The 24,088-nt window shown below is 41.0% G+C and overlaps 1 protein-coding gene across 2 annotated transcripts; it reads right to left on the bottom strand.

Annotated features, from left to right (window-relative positions):
• Positions 1 to 1,053: 1,053 nt before the first annotated feature.
• On the bottom strand, positions 1,054 to 23,316 carry NDFIP1 (Nedd4 family interacting protein 1). 2 transcript variants are annotated; one of them, XR_014544831.1, is made up of 8 exons: positions 22,808 to 23,104; positions 11,733 to 11,820; positions 10,572 to 10,702; positions 10,297 to 10,384; positions 9,697 to 9,821; positions 6,596 to 8,146; positions 5,962 to 6,545; positions 1,054 to 2,012 (listed from the first exon to the last, which is right to left on the bottom strand). XR_014544831.1 is itself a non-coding variant. In XM_083600191.1 (8 exons), exons 1-7 carry the CDS (start codon positions 22,874 to 22,876, stop codon positions 5,964 to 5,966), a joined length of 672 nt encoding a protein of 223 aa, XP_083456317.1. In that variant the 5' UTR covers positions 22,877 to 23,316; the 3' UTR covers positions 1,054 to 2,012; positions 5,962 to 5,963. The 2 variants fall into 2 exon arrangements, 1 of the variants encoding a protein (XP_083456317.1); XM_083600191.1 differs by having other exon boundaries at positions 5,962 to 6,067; positions 8,080 to 8,146; positions 22,808 to 23,316.
• Between the last annotated feature and the right edge of the window lie 772 nt (positions 23,317 to 24,088).

The raw sequence follows: 24,088 nt of genomic DNA, 5'->3' as shown, positions 1-24,088 counted from the left end.
AGCAAAAGGTTTAGAGCACTGCAGAACGAGGGATAACAATACTGAGTGAGCCATGAAGCTATGCCACCCCAGTTATAAAACTTTCATCAACAAGTCTCCTGTACATATTGCATCATCCAGAATGTACAATCTACCACTGTGCTGCAAGTTTAACACTTTGTCACAGGTCAATAGGGAGAACAGATTTTCCATGTCAGCAGATACGGAGGCAGAGTTTAGGTGACATTGCCATATCATAGACTGATATGCCTTAGAACAAAATGGGAAAAAAGCTTCTAAATTGTGGTGTTCACAAGCATTTATATGTAAAAAAGGAAGGGGGGGGGGAAAGAAGCATAGTGGGTGTCCCATAATCCTGTTGAAATGCTCCTCTTGTGTGTGGGTGGTGCAGTTTTGGCTACATAACAGCACTCTTGTGCTGAACTGTGGAAGTAAGTTTGAAACAAGGGGGACCTGAACAAAAAGTTGCAGTGTGGAATGCTCCTGTTCATAATTCCAGATGCTCATATTTTATACCCCCACCCTGGTTGGATGGTGCCATTTTGGCTACATAAGGACTGACATTTTGAGGACTGAGAAAACTACCAACATGCTTTCAAGTTTCCGAATTAATGGCAATGGAAGCAACAGGTTTATGGAAAATAAACTCTATGCATCCACCAATATTGTAATATTAAGAGCTGGCACCTGATTTTGCTCCAGATTTGATTCAGCAACACACACATAAACTTGCCTGGGGTTAGTCAGGAAAAGTTTGTGTCTTCTTTGGCAACTTCTCCCTAGAAAGGCCCAATGTTCCCAAATAGAGGGATCCACAAAGGAAGTCAAAGTGTTTAGGGCAATGAAACACAAATAACTAAGAATGGAGTGACTTCAAAGACAGTAGAGTGGAATGCCCCACTTAGTAAGAAAATCATAGCAAAATAGTTATTATTTGGCTGCTACCATCATGTCTATGTAACTCAGTTGCCATGAATTTACGGGGAATTTACACTGAAGAAAAAAAATAGGCACCAATGTAAACACTGATGTACAGCAAAAAGAAAGCCCTAGTAATATAAGTGACATTTATTAACATTCTGCTATATTTACAGTTTTAACATAATAAAACTCTGAATTACTGCTTTGCAGAAATCACACAAGTGCACATTAATCTATATTTGAATGCACCAGAAATTAGAAAAGCAAGGAGTACAGCTATGTTAGGAACCATTTCAAGTTCTAAAGTCAACAAAAATGGCGATGTGCTTTCTGATTTTATGCACTGCATTATCAAATTATTTTAGGTGCTTTCTGATTTTATACACCACATTATCAAATTCTTTGAATTTGATACCACCAACATATACTATGAGAGTTCCTACCCAAAAAGTGTGCAGTACAACAGTAAGAAATACTGAATACATACTACCAAGAGTTAATACTTGTACCAGCTTCTTAATGCTCTTTCACTACTATGCCTTAAAAACATCCACATGGTACATGTAGATTTTATTTCCAGGTTGTTTTCATTTTATTTTAACAACAGATACATACTATGTGCAGAAATACAGTCAAAACAAATTTCTAAAGTTCCAAGAACACCCCTTCACAATGGCCAGCATTATTACTTATCTTACACTAAGAAAACATATTCAAAGTTCAATTTTAAGGAGAACAAAAAGCAAGACTGACCCCTTCTGGCTGCAGGGCAATAGCTCATGCTATTTAAAGAACTACAAATACTATATAAGGCATTATTAGTAACATCACAGACTTGATTGCAAGAGCCGTTTCAAACATTAGCCACTAATGATTCAATGATTACAGGAGTTCTGCATTAAACTATTAAAATTTTACATCTAGAAACAAATAGAAAGAAATGCTTCTTTTTTTCCAACAGTACTTTATTCATTTTAAAGCGGGTGATTATTTTTTTTCCTTCTGTGTTGAGAGTCTTGATTTATTTCCTGCAGGTGTCCACTTAAGGGAGAACTCATCAATGCAGGAAAATGTTGCCAGAAAACATCAGTCTGAAAAGAGCAAAAGCACAGTTACTATTTTAGCTAAGAGAAGGATGTTTACAATCTTGGAATACGTTTTTCATACGCAAATGCACAACTGTTCACTAGCTTTTGAATCCTTTGTTTCTAGTTCCCACCTTGCCCATTACATTTAATTCTGACCTCATTCCTGTGCCTCTGTGACTGATGAACAAAATGTACACGGTCAAACTTTTTTTTCTGGTATGGCACAGGAACAGAGGCACAATGAATTCCACCCCTATTCCTCCTACCCACACACACACAAAAAAACCTAAACGGGGATGGAGGGCGGGGGTGGGGGGGAGAGAAATCTTCTTGATTACATGAGTTTAAGTTTAGATTTAAAATACTTTAAACTAGCAGAATCACCCAGAATCTGGACCACATCAAAAGCATACACCCGTGTGTGTGTGTGTGTGTGTGTGTGTGTGTGTGTGTTTGTCAGAGTTTGTGTCTCTAAGAGCTACATAATTAGGGCTGAAGAGCAAAAAAGAGGACAGGCCAAGCTGCTGCCAGTCCGAGCTGGGGAAAGAGGTTGGTGGGTGCAGGTGGGCGTGGTCACTGTGCCCACATGCCTCTTTCCCGGCTTGGGCTGGCAGCAGCCACAGCCTGCAGAGCAGCCCAAGCTGCCCCCCAACTCCAAGTCCAAACAACAACCCCCCCAACATTTCCTTTGAAATGTAAAAGTCCACTTGGATGGGCATGTTGCCCCCCCTCCCAAAAAAAGAGGACATGTCCAGGTTTTCCCAGACATATGGTATCCCTAGCATAACGGGAGGGAGAATCAGTAAATTTTCATTATCAAGCAATTTTTATACTTTTTCAAAAGATTAAGATTGCTAATGATATGCTGGATTTTACCATCCAGTTTAAGCAGCTCCAAAAGGAACCGTTCGCAGGCAAACTATTGTTCATACGTGGCTGCTCACGTGGCTCCTGCACTAGGCTAGGTAACTTTTATACAAATTAAAGCTAAACACACCTCTTAGCAGTGTTCTTGCTTAGGTTGTAGGGGGATGTGGGCAGAGTAACCAACTATTACAAGAAACAACATTTTCTTGTCGTCAGGGCCACAGGCCTTTTAAAATTCTCAGGGAATTTCCGAAGATTAAAGAAGAAGAAGAAGAAGAACCTCCAAGAGTGTAAATGGTAAAAACAAGGACAAGTGCTGATCTGGTGTTTTGTTCACAAATTACAGCAGCAGTACATTTATTTCCGATAGACAGGAATCCGAAAGCCCTGCTGACCTTATGGATATGAAACAAAAAAATAAGGAAATTGGCTTTTTCCAACAGGCTTTTGGGAACGGACTGCTCCTAATGAGAGGGCTGGCACAGTGCTGTTTTTATTATAATTATTTGTATGGTTTTAATAGGTTTTATATGTGTGTGTGTGTGTGTGTACAGAGAGAGAATGAAAGAGTTTTAATTCTATCAATGTTCAATTGTTTTTTAATTATTATTATTATTTCTACGTTTTCAATTTTCTTTTTATCTGTAAGCCACCTTGAGGGGTATAAATAATATAGGGGGGGGGGAGTTATAAGAATACATTGCTTAGTGCTGTTAAGCAAGAGTTAAGAGAGGCAGGGTGATCTTGTTTATGAACAAGGACAGACTGGACATAGGAAGCATGCAATCCTGTGGCTGGCTCCTAAGCCCTTAACTATGGTTACATATGCACCAGCCAATGGCCTCCTACATGAGCGCAAGGTCAAGTCTCCCCTTCTACTTAAGATTACTTTCAAGTAAGCTCCATGGAACTGAGCCAGGGTAAACATACCCGGAATTATACTACACTTCAAATAACTAGTCATCTTTCTAGTCCTGTGAAATTTGTTATAAAGAGCCAAGCAGCTTTAACGTATTACAGTGGTACCTCGGGTTACATACGCTTCAGGTTACGGACTCCGCTAACCCAGAAATAGTGCTTCAGCTTAAGAACTTTGCTTCAGGATGAGAACAGAAATCATGCAGCGGCGGCACAGCGGCAGCAGGAGGCCCCATTAGCTAAAGTGGTGTTTCAGGTTAAGAACAGTTTCAGGTTAAATACGGACCTCCGGAACGAATTAAGTACTTAACCCGAGGTACCACTGTATTTCTTATTACCTTTTTATTCTACCTTTCCTTGAAGGAGCTCAAAGTTCTGTACATGGCCCTCCCCATTTTATTCTGTACTTAAACAGCCTCGTGAGGGTAGGTTAGGCTAAGAAGATAACGATTCCCCCTCTTCCCCCCCCAAAAAAAAGTAGCTTGAAAAAGCTACATTCAGATAAAAATTGTATTTAATGGTTCCAGCAAGAGCAAAGGAACAAGAGTGGCCTACTAGTTAATGGTGTTTCTAACATTGGAACTGAGAAAAAAAAACATAGGAGCAGGGAAGTTTGTAATTCAGTGTGAATTTCAGATCCAAAAGGACTACAGAGGACACCACAAACCTTACTAAGGAAGCAAAGAAACCCTAACCACAGAGCATTTCTCTTTTTTTAAATAGCTTTTTCCAGCTCAAATGTTCTAATGTGGTGGGTGCCAACTGCATTTCTTACATGGCCCATGTCATGATGGTGGTTGGGTTTGGTTTTTTTTAAGTGTCCCACCACTGCTAAAGAAATCTTCTTTCTGTGTGTGGTCTAGCCATGTATCTCATTAACTACTGGAAGGAAAGGCAAACCTTTTACAGCTTGTGCGGTTGCTGGCCAGCTAAAAAGAAAAGTGGAAAGGGAAAACTAGGGTTCCGTTTTATAGGATGCATACTTAATAACATCCAGTTGAAACTTTCATTTTTCCACTACTGTCCTGGACAGAATATCTCCAGGTTTCTCTGCGGTAACAGTTTCTATGGAATGGCAAGGGCATATGTCTTTCAAATATTTTGAACTAAGTACTCTTTTCTCAGCTTCTAGGCCCTTCTAACCCAGCACTTAACATCTGCTTGGCAGGTGCATATAGAGATTCCCACGTCAAATTTTGTGGTGTCTAGGGCAGGGCAATAACTGGTTTTCAATATCGCGATATATCACCAGTTAAACATTGCGCTATATCACAATATCTGAAATAAGGAAGGAACTACGCAGAGACAAATAGGACAATGTCCTGGCAACTGCTACTACTTAAGGGTCTAAAACTAATAAATGATGATATTATCAATCACCTCATTGGCACTTTCAGCAGCAGGCAAGCCATAATGCATCCAAATGAGACTTTTGGTTTTGGGCTTGGCTACCGAATGGTGGTAGCCAGGACAATCCAAAGTACAGTGATGAGTCATAGTGAATACAAATAATCTGGAATCTATTGTGGCATAAGCTTTCATGGACTAGAATCCACTGTATCCCATGCCTTCCTTGGGTTCTGCTCCACCATTTAAGATCCTAGACTCTAAAAAGGCTACCTCTCTAGCAATTATTGATCTGGGAGACCAGGGTACGAATCCCCATGCACCCATGATGCCCACTGGGCGACCTTGGGCCAGTTCATATCTCTCAGTCTAACATACCTCACAGGTTTGTTGTGTGGTTGAAATGGGGAGGAGAACCATGTAAAGCAACTTGAGCAACTTGGAAGAAAAGGTGATATATAAATGTAATAAAATAAATAAACTGCAGGTTTCTCTGTAAGACACAACCCAGATTCCAGCAAAAAGGAAATGAAAGCAATGTTATCATATGTGTCCTTTCAAACTGGTATAATTTAGTGTAAATACCAATTTACCAATTAGTGCACATTAGAAGTTGGAGGAAGTGACTTCTACTGAAATCAATGGGACTTTCAAAATGTGTCTAGGATCATAAAAGCAAATGGTGCTCTACAAATAAAATAAATCAGCCACTCTTATTTGGTGTACAACACTGAAGATGGTATATAGGGTGTGGGATGTCCTGCTTTTTAAGTCAAGCAAAGAAACACAAAGAATTAAAGCAGATTCCCCAGAGAATTACCTTTAGTAAATAAAGAGAACTCTAGTCCTGGGAAGAGTGGAAAATGTATCTGGCATCTTCCGAACCTTTGCATAATTGATAAATCCTCTGAGGAACAGGAGAAACCCTAACAAAAAATAACAGAGTTATATTTCACATACACACCTTCCATTCTTCTGAAAGGCAAGGTTCATTGGTTCCCTCTCGTTTAACCAGTTATTGATCAACAGGATTACCCATTCTCTTATCCAATCACTGCTACACTTACCCAGGAACCTGCAGTGAGGGACTTTCTCAAAATGTTTTCGGATGTCCAACCATATATCTTCTGAACCACATATGTTTGTTGATACTCTCAAAGAATTGAAAAAGTTGGTGAGCTGGACTTCCCCTTATAGAAGCCATGCTGGCTGAAAAACTTGTTCTTTTATTTGCTTAATAATTCCAGCTTCAAAATGACTTTTAACCAACTTTAGAAAAAAGGTTTGCCTGACAGGGTCTGTTATTTCTTCAGTTCCCCTTCCCTCTGAGCCCCTTTTTTGGAGGGAGGGGAAAGATCTCATATTGGTTACCTTCCAATCCTCTGGTAAGGATCAGGTTTGGGTCTGGGAGTGTCACAGGATTCGTTTCTGCTCCTGGAGGGGCAGGTTGTAGCCATGATCAGAAGCACATTTCTACATCTTTGGCTAATGTACCTTTCAATCCTCTCATCAGGAGGTTGAGTTTAATGATGTGGTATACTGTCATTGAAAATTCAGCAGTTTCAATTTTGAGCAAAAGCTCTTGGGTTCACACTATCTGGACCTACTATGGCTTATAGTTATGAACCTTGCATGCTCCACACGCTGTTTTGAGTGAGAGAATATATTTAAAGTTTCCATGCCCTGTTTAGAAGAAAGTGCATCCAAACCTGGCAAAGGGTGGTTTGTTCAAACTATGCTTTGTTAATGAGTCACAAGCAACTCAGGTTTTAATGCAATGACAAACAGCAGTTTCTTTCAAATCAGAAAAGGAAGTTTTAAATCTCACCACTTCATGCATAGTGGGGAAGGGGAAGTGAAACTGAGGTTCATGTTTGTACCCATGGGAGCATCTCTGCATCCCCCTTTAATTCTCCTTTCACAACTCTGTTGTCCAAAGTTCCTATTGCTTCCCCGGCTAGTTCCTTGTTCCTGATGTAGTTGAAGAAATATTTGTTTTCATGCCTTTACCAAATTTCTCCTCATTTTTTTCCTTTTCTTGCTTGACACATTTATTTGCTGGAATTAGGAATCATTTTTGTTCTCATTTTGGCAAGACTTCTTCTTTTTAAGGGAAGCTTTCTTGCCTTTTATGGTTTTCTTCACACTATTATTTAACCACACAGCTATCATCATGAACTTGTTTCTAAATCTGTGGTGTTCATTTTTCTGAGCCTGTTATAAATACATCCTCCCAGCTTCCCGAGAGGATCTGACCCACCACTGACAGATTTACTCCGTTTTGAAAAAGACTCTCTTCCTAAATAGTTAACATCACTAATGTTTTTTCCAAGTCAATGAGGGCTAAACTGTGACCCAACAGACCTGTGGAACAAATTTCCCACTTTTTTTTCTTCTTTATTTCAAAAAGTCGGGTGTGGATGCCAATTTGATCGCAGAGGGTATTTAATTCTTTCCTCCTGTGTTGTTTTAACAACTTAAGAAAAGCCCTGCTGGATCAAACGAAAGGCCCATCTGTTCTCATAGTGGCCAGATGCCTATGGGAAGTTTGCAAGCAGGATATGAGCACTACATTATCCCTCCCTGATCACCACGACTCCCAGAGTTGCTATTATCCCTCAGGGGTGAGGTGAGACAGCTACAGCACTGTACCTGTCATTTTCCACAGTCAAACAAGGTTGTGGGTTTCTTTTTGCAAAGACTGAAATGTCCACTAGATGGCAGGATTCCTTGAAAGGAACATCTCAAAAATCTGCCAAAGTTATCTCAAGTGGCCAGCAGAGCAACTAACCTAAAAGACTGGCAGAAAAGCCCCTTTCTGAAATCAACATTAAAAATACACTACAATCTTTATTACAAGAAAGGAATAACAACTAGATATGAGCAGGTTCATGCACGATTCCTAAAGTAAAAACTGAAATTAACATTTAACACTTACCTAACACAAGGAACACCCACCACAACCAGTACTGACCATCAAAGTAACCAGGAAAATAGGTGGAGAACTAAAAAAAAAAAGGGGTGGGGAGAATAAGGTCAATCAGTATTTAGTTGCAGGATTTTTGCACTGGCATTTTGTTACTAGCAGCAGTTATTGCTGGATAAATTACTGCTATCGCATACATTTCTTCTGTAAACTATTTAGTATAATAATTAAGCAGTATATAAATTTTGTAAAATTATATACACACTCCACCAGTAACTCAGGGCTAAGTTCCTAAATCTCTGCAAAAATTAATACTGCATGGTGAAAGGACATGATCCGAAAAATCTCTATGTGAAGAGCTAACTCTCCAGATACACACAAGCACTTCTTGTTGCAATGGTCTGGGATGCTAACATGGTCAGACTTAATCCAGACAAGACAGAGTCCTTTTGGCCAGTAGGAAAGCTAATCTCAGAACCTGTTCTGGATGAAGAATTCTAAGGTGGCAGGTGATGTGAAAGAGCTTCTCTGCCTGAGATCCATAAGAGCGGCTGAACCCCCACAACAAAAGATTGTACAATTAAGGACCAAACATGAGTTCTCTGGCTTCTAAAAGCAATTCAATCACATTTTTTTCTTGCACATCCTCAAACTATCGCCACCCTGACACAAACCAGTCCATGAACTGCATACAGAATGTGTTGGGTGATTTCACTGCAACACCAATAACTTCCAGCGGGGAATATAAGCTTTGCAGACAGTAAATCCTTCCAGCCACTCAAATCATTGCTTCTACATAGGCATTTTCTCTTCTATCTCCACTTCAGAAATTAAAAGGTACAAGGCCAGTGAAATTCTAAATAAGCACCACTTAACAAACAGCTACATTATACACATGTAGTTCTATCTATCCAACAACAGGCAAGTCGGACTTTATTAAGCCATGCTGTGATTCAAGAAACACACACACACACATTTTTAACTGGTTCTAAAACCGTGCCAGTAACTTTTATTGCAGTTTTGAATAAAATGGGCAGGTCATTTTGGCACACTGTAGCCAGTACTCCGAAGGGCATCTAGTCTCTCTTTACAGTTTTACATACATCAAAAATGGAAAGTTTACATCACAGCATTTGTTTGCTCCTCTACATCAACCTATCTAACCAATCTGTTCCCGCTATTTGTGGGAATACATTACACCAAACATGAGTGTTTTTAGTATCCATGCCCTTCGAGACAACATTCACCTCACATAATTACAGAGCGAAGTATTTCAGATATCTTTTTTTTTCAATTACTCTTCAATGGAGCTGCCTTTTGGTAATCTGAAGCTATGCAAATTAGCTGAAACAAGCACACTGTGCAAATCTGCATAATTTCCATTTCAAAAATCATGTTTGGTGGTTGCAAAGATCATGGTGTTCAGAATTTCAGAATGCTTACACAGGGTTAGTAACTCAATCAAGCTGCATTTTCTTAATATAATAAAGACATATTCATATGCTTTGTACATGTTTTGTCTTTAGGCCTTTTACAAAGGGAGGACTCACTAGGGAATTATTTGTTGCAATGCCTATCATACACAAAGCACTCGCCTTTTATTCAGCCTTCTTTTTCCACTCAACTTACCCTGACAATCAAGATCCACTTAATGAGAGACAGACCAAATCCAGAAATGGCCCCATATCTTCCTGCTGCTGAGGTAGTCAGGCAGAAAGAGAGAAAGAATCCAATCCAGTTGAAAAGGAATGCCACTAAGAAAAAAAAGAGAGAATACAGCAATCACAATTGATTTCAATTTGTGCCAATTATGGGCGTCATGGAGGCATCTCACTGGAAAACAGGGTCCTGGACTAGAGGGATCTTTGATCTGAACCAGCAATGCACTTCATATTGTTTTTAAGCAGAAATGGTCACTCCACCCTTCCATTTTTCTGAAAGTTTCATTCCTAACTTTCCAATATAAAATGTATCCCAAGTAACGACAAATCCCTTCTCTGCCCAGAAACAGCTGGCTTGTCATAAAAGTTGCCCATCTGCACTAGCAAGGACAGCAACCACACCCCAAGCAGGCATGTAGCACACACTCAATGGGGAGAATCAATATTCAAGTGAGACAGTCTACTATATGGATGAACCACCTCTTTGAAAAAAGAAAGTAAAGTGCTAGTTCAATCATGTTAACAGTTCTGTCACAAAGATTCAGGTTGGTTTTTTTAGTGTACTTACTGAAGAAAGTCAGCATGAAAATGCCGTCATTTCCTATCCTCAGCTGGTCAGTATCGTCAAAGTCATCCCGTGCCACAAAGTCCTCCTCCTAAGACAGAAATCATTCAAGGTGGCTAGCAAATGTCAGACAAACTAATTTACTGGCATTAGGCTTACAATACTTTCCCCCAAAAGAAAGCTAAAGTGCAGCTACCATCAATGCTTACTCTTCCTTGAAAATCGCATGGTTGAGATACCGTAACTAAAGGCACATGACACAAAATCATCACACTTACCCTCCCAGGAACTAAAGGTATGGTAGCTTCCGCCTTGGTTCTCTCTGCTTCATCGTAAGTAGGCAGGGTTGTGGCTACATTGTAAGACGGGGGATTAGGAAACCCAGCCTCATCTTTATAATCAAAATACACTGCGGGGGAAATAGATGGGAGAGAGATAGGTTAATTATCAGAATACCTACAAACTAAAAATTACAACCTAATATTTCTTCCTGATAATAAAAAAATAAGGATAGGTGAAATGATTATAGTGAAAGTATTGTGTATATGGCAGCAACCCAGCTTTATGTGGCTAATTTGTGACCTTTCAGATGCCACTGGACTACAGCTGCCATCATTCCTGACCCCTCGCTAGATTGGCTGGGGCAGATGGGAGCTGTAGTCCAACAGCATCTGGAAAGTCACTGATCAGCCACCCCTGCTCTATGGTCTTTTGTTCAGGTATAGAAATGGATAAAGAAGGATTCCTTGTGCACAACCTCGTCAAACAAATCAGTGTTAATTTGCTTTCCAAAATGCAAGGTTGTCAAGGCTAGGCTGATGTAAATGATGAACATAATCATATAATGAGTGTCACTTAGAAGTAGATTATGGTGTTTTGATCCATCTTATTAATTCTACACTGCATGCAAATATATTCCCAGGTGCCAATTTGAAACCCAGATGGCTTGGAACTTTGCAGGATGATCATAGCCTGTCATAACAGCTGAGCACATGTCTGCAGAATCCTCACAGATATAATGAAGACTTGGAGAAAGATGCACTCTGCAAGCAGCAAGGAATAATTATCCATGGTTTCAAAGTATGTTCAGAGGTGGCAACAGAATTTTTGGGTCCACAACACTACGTAGAGCAGACCAGTCACCCAGCTGCAAAAAAACTCTCCCTCTCCCTTTCCTGATACACACACCATTAGCATCAGGTTTTACAGCCACAACTGCAGTATAATATAAATTGGCAACAGAATGAAATGCTACCTTCCTCTCTATGCTAAGACAGAGCACTCAGGAACGTAAGATGAGCCAAGAAAGGTGGTTTATGAAATCACATTATTTCCCCATGAATTTATGTTGCCTGCACGTAACTTTGCTATCCTTCCAACCATTAGCAATGATAATCGACTAATGAAAATCAGTGAGCATTTAAAAAATAAATAAATACCTGCGTTCTCCCCAGAAATGCTGCTGTAAGGTGGTGGGAAATCATTTACAATTTGCAGGTTCTCACAAGGCTCCTCCTCATTCTGCAACTAAACAGAGACATTTTTGGTTTTAACATGGCAAGGACAAGATGAAGAGTGCACATTTTTTATCTTAAAGGCATAGATAAAAAGAAGTCAGATTAATTTCAAATGTGGCTGCAGAAATTAGATGCCAACAGAGTATTCTTCCTATTAATAAACATACTTTAAAATGTTTTAAATGCTGTATAGATGTTTCATAAATTAAGAACATTTAATCAATGATTTAAATCATGATTTAACTCCCCAGTTCCCCTCCCAGAAAATTTAAATAACTGAGTCAAGTTTCCAATTTTAAAATTATACTTTTCCTAAACAAGAATGCATACTTTCTGGCTACTGTAGCAATTAAATGTACTGATTTGCAACTCAACGGAGTCTTTATATAACGTGGGAGCATAAGCCAGAACATTTGACCAAACAGATCATGCATCTTTGTGCAAGAGAATTGTGACTACTTAGAAAAAGGAGTATGGTTAGTTCTCTTTGTACATTTGCAAGGATACTGAGCAAGATCATATACTTGAAGGCTAAGTTTACAATCCAATGCATATTTATTTGAAAGTTAAGTTCCATTGAATAAACTGGGACTTAGTAACATGCATAGAATGGAGCTGTAGGTATCCAGAATTGTTAAAAAGTAATGGCAAAACAATGTTTCTCCATGAGATAGAAAGCAAATGCCCATACTGTTTGGTTGGTAAGGGTCACAAATATTCTACAACACTGCCGAACTCAGATAGCTGGAGTAAAAGGTCATCCACAGATTTGTTTAAATAAATAAATATTAGCTGTATGGATTTGGGGAGTTACAATACCGTATCTCCTGGATTATATGCCCAGAAGGATAGAAGGCAACAGATAGTGTGTAATTTCTCCCCATGGTTCTCTTATTTTACATTCAGGAGGGAATGTTCTCTTTTTTACACTGAAGGGGCCCTTAGAGGAAAAGCTGTAGCTCAGTGGCTGAGCATATGCTTTGCATGAAAAACATCCTATGTTCTATGCCTGACATCTCCAGGTAGGTGTCGGAAAGAAGACTCCTGGCCTGAAACACTGGATAACCACTAGCAGTCAGTGTTGACAATACTGAGCTATGCTGACCAGCTCTGACTCAGTAGAAGGCAACTTCCTGAGTGCCCAAGTGCAGGTTTTAACTGCTGATTCAGATATAATTTCTGTTATGATGAAGAGCCTGTGTGAACTTTAATCCTGGGCACTCTCTCCCCTCTTCCTCCATAAATGGAAGAAGGAGAACAAAAGCTTCCACTTTCATTTTAGAACTTTCCACAGCTCCGTTACATTCTAACTCAGGGAAGTGCTGTCTGTTCCAACTACAGCCTATATTGACTGCAGTATTTAACGAAGGATCCAACATTTAGCGAGTAAGCAATTAAGGAGAAATAGAGATATAACTAGGACTCAATTATCCTTGTGACTTGGTTAAAAGGTTAGGAGGGGACAGAAAATGATGTATATAAGTAAAACTAGAGAATAGTAAGGGAGAGAGCTGAAGAGCTATGGTTGAAGAATTGAAGAGAAAGAGCTAAGAGACCTAGATAGCTTTAAAGGATGCCAAGAGACCTAGAAACTCAACTATAGAGTATAAATTGTTAAGTATTGGCTTGGTTAGAAAAACAGTGTCTAGAATAGTTGGATGTGTTTCTTTTTATTTGCTCTTATAGGTAACTAAGCAAAATGCAAAACCAGTTTTCTTTTCTCTAAAATAGTTTTCCAAAAAATTATTTGTCTGGTGCTTTACAAAAACTCTGAGGTAAAAGAATAGTTTGTTTCGGTTGAGAACTTGTTATTCACCTCACACTTAAGTGCCATATGACTCTTCCCAATAAAGGAAGTATACTGGCCCAATTAAAGAAAAATAGGATCTGCTAGGTGACAGTGGTGAAGGAGGGATCGGTTTGGTTGCCTCCCTTCCTTCTCAAGATGCACACCAAAGCCTGTGACACCACAGGAGCAGAGAGCAGTCTGAGTCAACCATTTCTGGCGTAAAGCAATTGTTTGCAGCAAGAATTGTGGAATGACTAGGCTGAAGTGGAAGGCCATGCCTCTCAAACTGCAAGCCTAGGGGTGGTGTTTCCTTCCCCTCTCAGCTTCCAGTTTACCCAGAAGAACATAGAAGACTACTGCTAAGCTGGAAATCATCTCTACTTCCTGCACCACCCAAAAAGAGCAACGATGGTGTGGCAGAAAAATAAGGGAGGGGTGAGAGGGGAAGGTGGTTGCAGATGGGAAATGGCAGACCAAGACTTGGCATGCAGACCACCAGTTGCAATCATTAACTTTAGTCTATGGCTCTGATAGATAGCTATGAGGGAAAGAAGTTATGGTACTGGAGCAGCTACATGTTGTATACATTTGCAAAAAAATGGACAGCCATTAGATAAATGAGAAGTGATTACTTTGAATATATTTCTGTGAACAGGAAGAAACAGTCAGAAGAACCTGTGAAAGAAGTGAGAATGAAATCTGAGGCCGTGCACGCAATGAAAGAAGAAATGCCACAGACATGGTTAAGGTAATTCCCCTAGAGAAATGGGAGAACTGCTGCTTTTGCATTCTAGATGCAAGAAGGAAAGGCATGCTGGAGGCGAACGGGGTGGGGGGAGACCATTTAAGATTTAAGTGTCAACCCTGGGAAACCATTGAAAAGGTGACATAATAATATCAGATAGAAAGAATGACAGAATGAAGGAGGAGGAAAGGTGGAGATTAACAACCAAGAAACATGCTGACAATTCTGTTTTACAGAGTAAAAGAAATTGTTTTTTACTTTTTTATTCAAGCAAATTCCACCGATGCTGATAGTTATATGTGTGCATACGCACGCACACACAAGGAGAAAATGAGAGTAAAATAATAGTGGTGTTCAATTATTCTGTTTATATGCTGCAATTTTGTTATTTTGCCATGATATTTATAATGCACCAAAGTCTAGGTAATTTACCGTAGATGCAATACATTTTTCAAAGTCCAGAAAGTTACATGGGATCTCCTTACAGGCCCCTTCCTTCCTTCCTATTCAGTTGTTCTATTAAGAGGCAAGCTATAAATTCCAAGACTCAGCATTACATCTTGCCAGCACCATGAAAATGATCCTCCTCTTAATGGACAAAGCACACAGCCTCTTTTTCAACAATGCCAGCCATCTAAAATCAGCTAAGTGCTTATTAGCACAGTAAAGATGCACATAGTAGGAAGATCTTATCATACACTTTTACATGAACAAATGCTGCTCTAATAGCATAAAACTGGCCAGTTGTCACTTGCAATACAGTTTTATTTTTTTGAGAATTAGCAACTGGGTGGTGAGGAACACAGAAAGGTAGAAAATAAGGCCTGCTCAAAGTTTGGGGTAACCAGGATAATGACTGTTTTGTGTTTTTGCAACTGGTGAAGTGGGTTTACTTTAAAACGGAGGTGGCTAACCTTTTCTGCCCAAGAGTCAAGGCAACCCTTTCCAGAATCACATGCCATCGGAGATTGTGGCAAAATATCAGCACAGCACTCTCCTCCAAGAGCATAATTTGTATGTAAAAGTGCCCAATTACAAGAGATTCAAAAACGAAACTGGCTCTCTCTTTGTTCTTGTTATTTCTGTCAGTTAATAATGGCATGACTAGAATTCACTTCTGATCTATACTACTGCAATATATTCTACTATCAGGTCTTCCCTTTCCATCTTTCTCCTTTAACTTCTCATCAAAATCTGACCACCTGGTTAATGGAATGCCCATGTCACTATGATCACATTTCCTCATTGTAATATTTTATTCATTGGCTCCAGGCAGCATTCAGTTTTACTTGCTACTTTTAAATGCTCCTCCTTACCTTTCTTTTCTTATCTCACATTAGTCCTGCTTTTTTCATTTGTTGCACTCTTCTTTTTTCCATCTGCTTTATCTTTGCATGGGTTCTTTCTCAAACCCTGCTCATCATCTCTTCTTTGCCATCACTGAGAGCAGCTCAGAGTGCTCCAGAAAAAGGAAGAAGCACTCCAATTTGCTATAATGTTTCCCAAGTGCAGGTGATGACAAAAGGGCCAGGAAACATTGGAACAGCCACGCAGTGTTTTCAACCTTGGGTCCCCAGATGTTGTTGGACTACAACTACCATCATCCCTGAGCTCTGGCCTTGCTAGCTAGGGATGATGGGAGTTGTAGTTCAACAACATCTGGGGACCCAAGGTTGAGAAAGGCTGGGAGAGTTCCTTCCTGTTTCTGGAGTGCTGTTATCTGTTCCAAATGGTAGTTAAAATAACATCATAAAAGGGAAGGGTGCTTTGCTGCTGAGCACCCACAGAAAATTGTATTCAGGGCAGGAAGGCTGTCAAAAACATTATGATGGGTCAGATTAGGCACATGGGCCAGTAGTTAATTATTCTTCCTTTAAAACATGGAGATAGGGCAAAACAGACTATTCCTAACCCCCATGTCTGCTGAATCTAAGGGGTTAGGATTGGTTCAAAGTGACCCATCGGCCAGTGGGGAGCAGCACCACCAAAGAGAGGCACCTCCATTCACAGAAGCTCTGCAGGCATAAATTTACCACTGGCAGTACTTCTGCCAGAAGCAGGCCCTGAAACAAGGCATTCCAGCAGTAGAGGACATCAGGAGTCAAATGAATCTGAAGGCCCTCTGTTTCTCCAAGAGGCTGCAAGATCCAGGCCCATCAACTATACCAATCTGGACCTGGTGTAGTACCCCCACAAGCAAACAAAGAACCAATAAAAAAAATCTCAATATAAAATAAACCAATGCAGGGAATTAAAAACAACAAGAAAAACTACCAGAATGAAGAGAACACCCACCCAATCTCATTCCTTGGCCAGGACAAGTCACCAGGGCCTGGGAGATGCTGGAATATCTGCAACTTCACTTTCCACTCACCTTGTTCTTAGGACTGCTCTATAATCCTTCTAGCTCAATATGAAAATGCGTAAATTTCTGAGTACATTTTTTGGCTAGGTACTCCTTAATTCTGATACTATTCATGACATTTTAAAATGTTGTGGCCTTTTCATTAGGTATTTGCGCCTCTCACTCTCATTCAAATTACTCAGATTAGAATGTGTAAACAAACCTGTGATTGGTTTATTCTATTTTAATGGAAAATGGGTACTTGGTTCACTAGCCATTAGGATGCTTCTTTATTTGAAAAGGAAAAGGTCAGGCCATTACAATTTTCATATTCACCTTCACAAAGCAATGTAGAAAGGGAAAACAAAACAAAACACAAACAACTGGCATTTAAACTCCAATTAAATTAGAAGAATGGTCAATATTTCCTAACCTATGTTTTTCTTTCATTCCTTCTAGTAAAAGCTAATCCATTATTCCTCAAGAGTTTTAACACAACAAACCTCTCATGTGCATGCAACAGCAGAATCAATACAGGCATTACCTTACAACTGCTTATGTACATATCTAGAACAATGCAAGCCTTCATACCAAAACTATCAAAGAAAGATGGAATATTAAACATAGGCTTCTATTTCTGAATTCTATTGCCTTAACTTGTGTACAAAAATTAATTATTGGTCCCAGAATGACAACTCATGAGAGCCTCTAGATTGCAGAGATACCACTCCTCAAATCTCATCCTGTTGCTATGGCAACATAAGGGAGTTCTCAAAAGATCTCTACTAGGCATGTTTAAAATACACAATTAGCACTTCACAACAAACCCATGTATCTCAATCCATATGAAGGTAATGTATTATTACATCTGAGGATTACTGCCAGTCATTTCTTTATTAGCTCTAGTTTTCTGAACCATATATCCTCATTAATGTGCCTCTTCACTTTATATCATAGCTGTATATGACTACATTTAGAAACCTGCTGAAGAGCAAGGTGATTTGTTTATGGACGCTACCTCCTGTAGGTGAGGCAGTGTACATGATGCTACCAATTAAGGATTATTAAATGACACAACAGGAAGACACACACATCAAACAGAGGCAGAAGTCACCTAGATTGTCATTTGTTCAATGCAGAAGGAAATGGGGGGGGGGTCACACCCACACGGTAAAAGCCTCATTTCACCAGTCCTACCCACATCTTTTGTCATTTTCTAGCCGATGACTTTCATTTTTCAACATACATTTATTCAGCCATTTTGAAACATCTAGGTACCTCATCCCCCGATGTTGCCTCTACACTATTTTAAATCATTCCACATTATCACCTTCCAAATGATCTGTAAAGATCAGTTGCTTTTATATGTACTAAAACTGTTATGAAGTTTAAATGTGTACTATGCCAGTCACTGACAATAAGGAATTACATCCAAGCAAGTGAGTGGCAGAAGAGTGATGGCTTCCAGTGGGCAGCCCACTGCCATGTTCAGGATCCCAGTGTTGCCTGAGGAGACCTCAGATTCAGACACCTCATGACTCAGTATACTCTGTGAGGGTATCTCAGCACACCCTTCTATGCTGCCTCAGCCTGAGGATGTGGGCCTCACATCAATCCTGCACTCATTCTAGTTCTTTACACTTGCTCCAACTTGAACTTATCATTGACAAATCAAATTGGATATATAACCATTGTTATTGTTGTTATTGTAATTTCTATACCACCTTTCATCTGAGGATCACAGGGCAGTTTACAATATAAAAACACAAATATATGTACCATAATAAAAAACAAAACAATACCCCCCAGTTTAAAAGGTCATTCCTGCTAGGATATTAACATATTAAATATCTACTACATTTTGAACGACAATCCTATGCGTACTTACTTCACATGGGCCACAAGCATTCATAGGATTGTGGTGTAAGAACAGCATGTGTCTTTTTTGTGAGTACATCATTTTGGCAGGACTTGGTCATCTTGCAATCAAATGAGATCTAATTGCTCTACTCTGCTTGTAGTACACTATATTCTGGAATCACAAAATTCTGTAGAACTGGTTGATACTGAAATCTGAATTGTGAACATTGATGTTTAATTCCAGGGATGGGGGAACCTGCGGCTCTCCAGGAGTTGTTGGACTACAGTTCCCATCATTCCTGACTATTGGTCATGCTAGCTGGGGCTGATGGGAGTTGGAGTCCAACAACCTCTGGAGGGCCACACGTTTACAAAATCGCATTTGTGTTTTGTCCTCTTTCCTTTTCCTTCATTTCTCTCTCTCTCTTTTCAATGCAAGCTTTTATCAAGGTTCTGGTGGTTGGAAATTTTACTGTATGATCTTTTAAAACACCATAGAAATTTGACTGTGCAACATTGAAAGGTTAAAATGGAAACTTACCATCATCACACTGCAAGTTTTTATAAAATAACTGCATTCAGTGTGGCTAACTCTATAATATGTTTAAGTTTTCAGAATAATCCTACCTGGTCTGGGGAGGGGCAATCAAGGCTGGGTGAACTGCCAAATCCCAAACCTTGCCAGGCTGATGCTGTGAAGGGCACATGACATTTTACCCCACACACCTACTGTCAGCAGCTTTCTTTACTCAAGTTTTTTCGTCCCATTGCGTGCAACAGGAGAGAAAATAAAGATCCAAAACCTCCTCTAATCCTTCCCCAACACGTCTCCTTTTTGTCCTTTCTGCCACTGGAGAGAGACAGCTGCAGTTTTCTACAGCTGAAATGAATAGGCCTTCTACTCTTCCCACAGAGGAGATTTCCAAAATCCCATTCCCCACCCCCAGGACACCCTGTGAGGGACCATAGGACTGTACCCTATATCACATTTACTTGGGCTTTTCATGCACCAGCAGCAAGTCCTTACTACATTCACATTAAATTCTCCAGAAATTTTAGTAGGGTACATTTTACAACTGTTTTAAAAATTGTAATAAATTCAGCAGGTAAGCATGGTAAGAAAACAACTACTGTATAAGCAGTCCTATTTTTTTAAGCTTTGCTAAGTACCACTACTGAAAGAAGATAACACCCAATCAACTTTACTGTTATTGAGAGCCAGTGTGGTGTAGTGGTTAAGAGCGGTAGTCTCGTAATCTGGGGAACCGGGTTCGTGTCTCCGCTCCTCCACATGCAGCTGCTGGGTGACCTTGGGCTAGACACACTTCTTTGAAGTCTCTCAGCCCCACTCACCTCACAGAGTGTTTGTTGTGGGGGAGGAAGGGAAAGGAGAATGTTAGCCGCTTTGAGACTCCTTAAAGGGAGTGAAAGGCGGGATATCAAATCCAAACTCTTCTTCTTCTTCTTCTACAAATTGTAAAGCTTTGTTAACAGCCACAGAATATGAAATGTATAACCTGTTGGATCCTTTTTAACAATAAAACTATATGTAATGTATAACCCCTTGGATCTTTTTTAACAACAATACAGTATGAACTGTATAAGCTGCAGATAAGTCAAACACCTTATTTCCACTTGAGAGGCCCAAATCTGAGGTACAACAGGGAAGTTGAAGAAACAGCTATACAAAATCAAAATCTGAAATATATACTACGAGGTGCTGCATGATTTGGTAGAAGATCTAGTGTAATGTAGTAGACATTACTGGGAATTGGACCTAGGTTCAAATTCCCATGCAACCATAACACTCACTTGGTGACCTTAGATCAGTAACTAGCTCTCAGCATAACCTACATCACAGAGTTATTGTAAGAAAAAATTAAGAGGAAACTCCATGTATATTGCCAAGTTCCTTGAACAGAATATGCAAGTAACTAAGAAACAAAGTAGTCCAGAATGTTCAGATTCACTGATACTTATTATTGTTAGTAACTAATATTCTGTCCTGAAAATTTTAATATGTTTCCCTCACAAAGTGCAATGTTAGGACCATCATTTATGCTGGTGGTGGGCAATATGTAGTCTGGAGACTGTTCTCAGAATTATAACAAATTAAATTTATAAATTCAAACTCAAATCCTCATCTGGTGAAGCATGGCTGAAAATATGGGGTGTGGGGACCTGTTTACAGAATTTGCAGAAATGAAATAAAAAGTAGCATACATTAATTAAATCTGAAAAATTCCATAATTTTGAGCATAGGGTGCTAACACAGCTAGAGCTCATATTAGGAGGGAAGAGCGCTTATCTCTCTTTCCAACAATGTCATCTAGTGCCAACAATCATGTGCTCTAACAAAATACCACACAGCTAACAGTGTTAAAAGGCCATGTGCTATCACAGAAATGCATGTCTTCTAGAGCTAATCATCAATCACTCATCAGACACATCTAAATTTTATGTCGCTGCAAGGAAGACAGAGTCATTTTCAGGCCTAGCATACTGTATGCTAAACTACATACACAAGCATTAATTCCAAATAAAATAAATTTTCTCCCTCTAACCTGAGAAATCTAGCTTTGCTTGCAAAACTCCCTTCAATAGGGATCTGAAACTGCTGAGTACGCAAATTGTGAGAGTAATTATTTGTTCAGCCCCAAAAAATGTCCTCAAAAAGGCACTAATAGACGACTATTTGTTGCATTGAAATTTTCAGTCCAGGAAAAAAACAGGGACAGGGCCAACTCAAAACACAAAACCAACTGATTAAAACAAGAGTAAAGTAAAAACAAAAAGCTGCATTGTTATTTTTATATGTGGTTGTTAGTGGGAAGATACCCACTTATAGAAATCTCCCTGCTTCCATATATTTAGGTTGCAAACAAAGACTAACAACTATCATTTCTCCTTGGCTCCCACCCACTGCACTCAGGAAAGCATAAACAAAGGCATCCCAGTGACAGTTTGGGCCTTTTCAGAGCACTAAATTTACTGAAGTACTGGAAATTCTGTAATTCCCATGAAGAGGAAATATGCTGCAAATGTATAACTATCCACAGAATGCCACCCCACCACCAATTCTTTTCTGCAAATGTCAACTTTTGCAAATTTAATCAAAATAGGAAGCTACTGTGCACTGATTCCACTGGTCAAACTAGTTTAGTATTGTCTTCAGAGTTTTGAACAGAAGAGACCTTGGAATTACAAAACACAATCCCAAATGCTGGAATTCAAGAGTGTTTTGGGGTTTCCCAAACCTGGGCCTCCAGCTGTTTTTGGACTACGACTCCCATGATCCCTTGCTAGCAAGACCAGTGGTCAGAGATGATGGGAACTGTAGTCCAAAACCAGCTGGAGGCCCAAGTTTGGAAAACCCTGGCACAAGGTGGGCTAGGAGGCTGTGTTTACATCTCAACATTGTGAACATTTAAGGATCATAGGAATGTATAATGCCCCTTAACTTAAAAACAACAAACGCCAGCAAACTGGTGCTGCTGGATTTTTACTGCTTACATTGGAAAACTCGGGACTGGCGAGCGGGGGTGGGGGGGCGGCGGTGACAAACGCCAGGATCGAATTGCTTTCGGGATCTTTTCATTGTACTCGATGTCAATTAATCCGGGATAACTACCAAGCCAGCTCCACATCATTGGCAATAGAGGCTGGTTAAAATCCCCGTGTAATAAGCAAGTACGCACTGAAAGGCCGGGGGGGGCATTTATACCTCTGCCTTTAATGACCCAACTGTCGAGGGTGGGAATGCGAAGGCAGCCGGGCAACTCGTTGATCTTAAAAGCACCGTCCCTCCCCAGCAAAGCGAAGGGAGGCTTAACTTAGGGCCTCGTATCCCCGAGGAGCCCGGGAGCCAAAGGGCCTCCCCGCCGTCTTCTCATCGGGGCGGCTTCCGCTTCTGGCCTTCAGAAGCAAGGGGAGGGGGAACTGGGTTGGGCGATCCGAAGCAAGGGGGCGGGAAAACAGATGAAACGGCCCCACAAATAAAGGGCCAAAGCAGCAGCTGGAGGGGGGGAACTCTGTTTTGGAGTAGATAGGGAAAAAAGCAAGATTAGGCCCGTGACGGGGGGGGCAGAGAGCGATTCCCCCGCTCCTTCCGGGCCCGGCTTCCACGTCTTCAATGTGGGTCGTAGACAAGCAGCCTCTCCCCCCACCCCCAGTTCCCCACAAGCTCCTTCTTCGTTTCGCTTCCCGCGGCCTAAGCAGCCTCGGCGCTGCCGTGCTGTCTTGCCCAGCGCATTCCTCACCTGCTGGTATCGGCCGCCGCCGCTGCTAGGCTCGCCTGCTGCTGCTGTTGCCGCCGCCGCCGCCGCCATGGCGCTGGGCAAGAAGCGAGCGTGCTGAGTGAGGCGGGAGAGAATTAGCCTGGAGTGCCGGGCGCAGAGAGAGGGAGAGAGAGACCGGGCGGGGGCCCCGCTGGGGACGGTTCACGCGAACTCCCGTCCCCGAATGGGCGCTGCCGGGGCTGGTCTTGGCCGAGGAGGAGGAGGAGGAAGGCGGCAGCCAGCCAGCTAGGTCACTTGCTGCTGCTGCTGCTGCCTGCTGAAGCGCCAACCCCTTCTGGTCGCCGTCCTCCTCCCCTTCCTCCGTCACACTCCTCCTCCTCCAGGCAGCCGCTCTCGTGCTGCTGCCCCCTCGCCATCCCCGGCGCAGTAGCGCCTCTGACGGCCCTGGCGCCCGCTCTTTTCCCAGGCCGCGGTGCGAACCTTCCACACAAGAATCCCTCGCGGCTTCGTTTCTCCTCCTGGTTTCATTTGGTCCGCAAGGACCGCGCAAAAAAATCTCTCGCGGCTTTTCACTTCCCGTGAACTGATCTGATGCCAGTGTTCCTCCCTTGAGCTCGTTTTATCATAGCCATGAGGCGTGAGGAGAGTGTTTCGCCGCTGATCTTGAAATGCGATAAAGACGACACCCTTCCTTGGGTTCAAGCAGTGCCGGATTTACGTAGAAGCTAAACAAACTATAGCTTAGGGCCCCACTCTCTTGGGGGCCCCCCCCAAAAAAATTTAAAGAGAAAAAACTGGATTTACATTTCCAAAATATGAGATAAAAAACAAATAAAATAAAACCTACATATAGCAACAGTACCTATTAGGTCCATAAATTACCATATAGCATATATTCAACACAAAAAAGCAACAATTTGTTGTTGACAAAGGACAGCTGGACATATAAAGGGCCCCGCTACCCTCAGTAGCTTAGGGCCTCATCAAACCTAAATCCAGCCCTGTGTTCAAGTGATGGCCCCAGTGATGGAGCTTGCAGGAAACAGGCCCTTTAACTGAGGTGCACGGCAGCCACATTTGCTTGCCAGCGCCCTGCCACCAAGTGTTGCCATCATCTGAACAGACACCCCCACCTCACCCAGTGATTATAATTAATAACTACATCATTCGGACTGTGCCAGAATCCGAAAACCAGTTAACTCACTTGAAGAGCAGATAAGAGAGTAAGACAAGCCACACCAGCCTGCTTGCTCAAGTCCCACATTGTATGGCCAAGGCATTAAGCATCTAGAAAACGGTCGC

This window comes from Podarcis filfolensis, assembly GCF_964270895.1.
Source record: "Podarcis filfolensis genome assembly, chromosome: 2".
In the NCBI taxonomy this organism is placed as follows: domain Eukaryota; kingdom Metazoa; phylum Chordata; class Lepidosauria; order Squamata; family Lacertidae; genus Podarcis; species Podarcis filfolensis.
This window is presented reverse-complemented; position numbering and strand designations above follow the sequence as displayed.

Coding starts and splice junctions, on each gene's coding strand:
- NDFIP1 (XM_083600191.1), bottom strand. CDS start 22,876: ATGGCGGCGGCGGCGGCGGCAACAGCAGCAGCAGGCGAGCCTAGCAGC. Junction 11,821..22,807: donor GCGGCGGCCGATACCAGCAG/GTGAGGAATGCG, acceptor GTCTCTGTTTAG/TTGCAGAATGAGGAGGAGCC. Junction 10,385..10,571: donor TACCTTTAGTTCCTGGGAGG/GTAAGTGTGATG, acceptor TTTCTGTCTTAG/GAGGAGGACTTTGTGGCACG.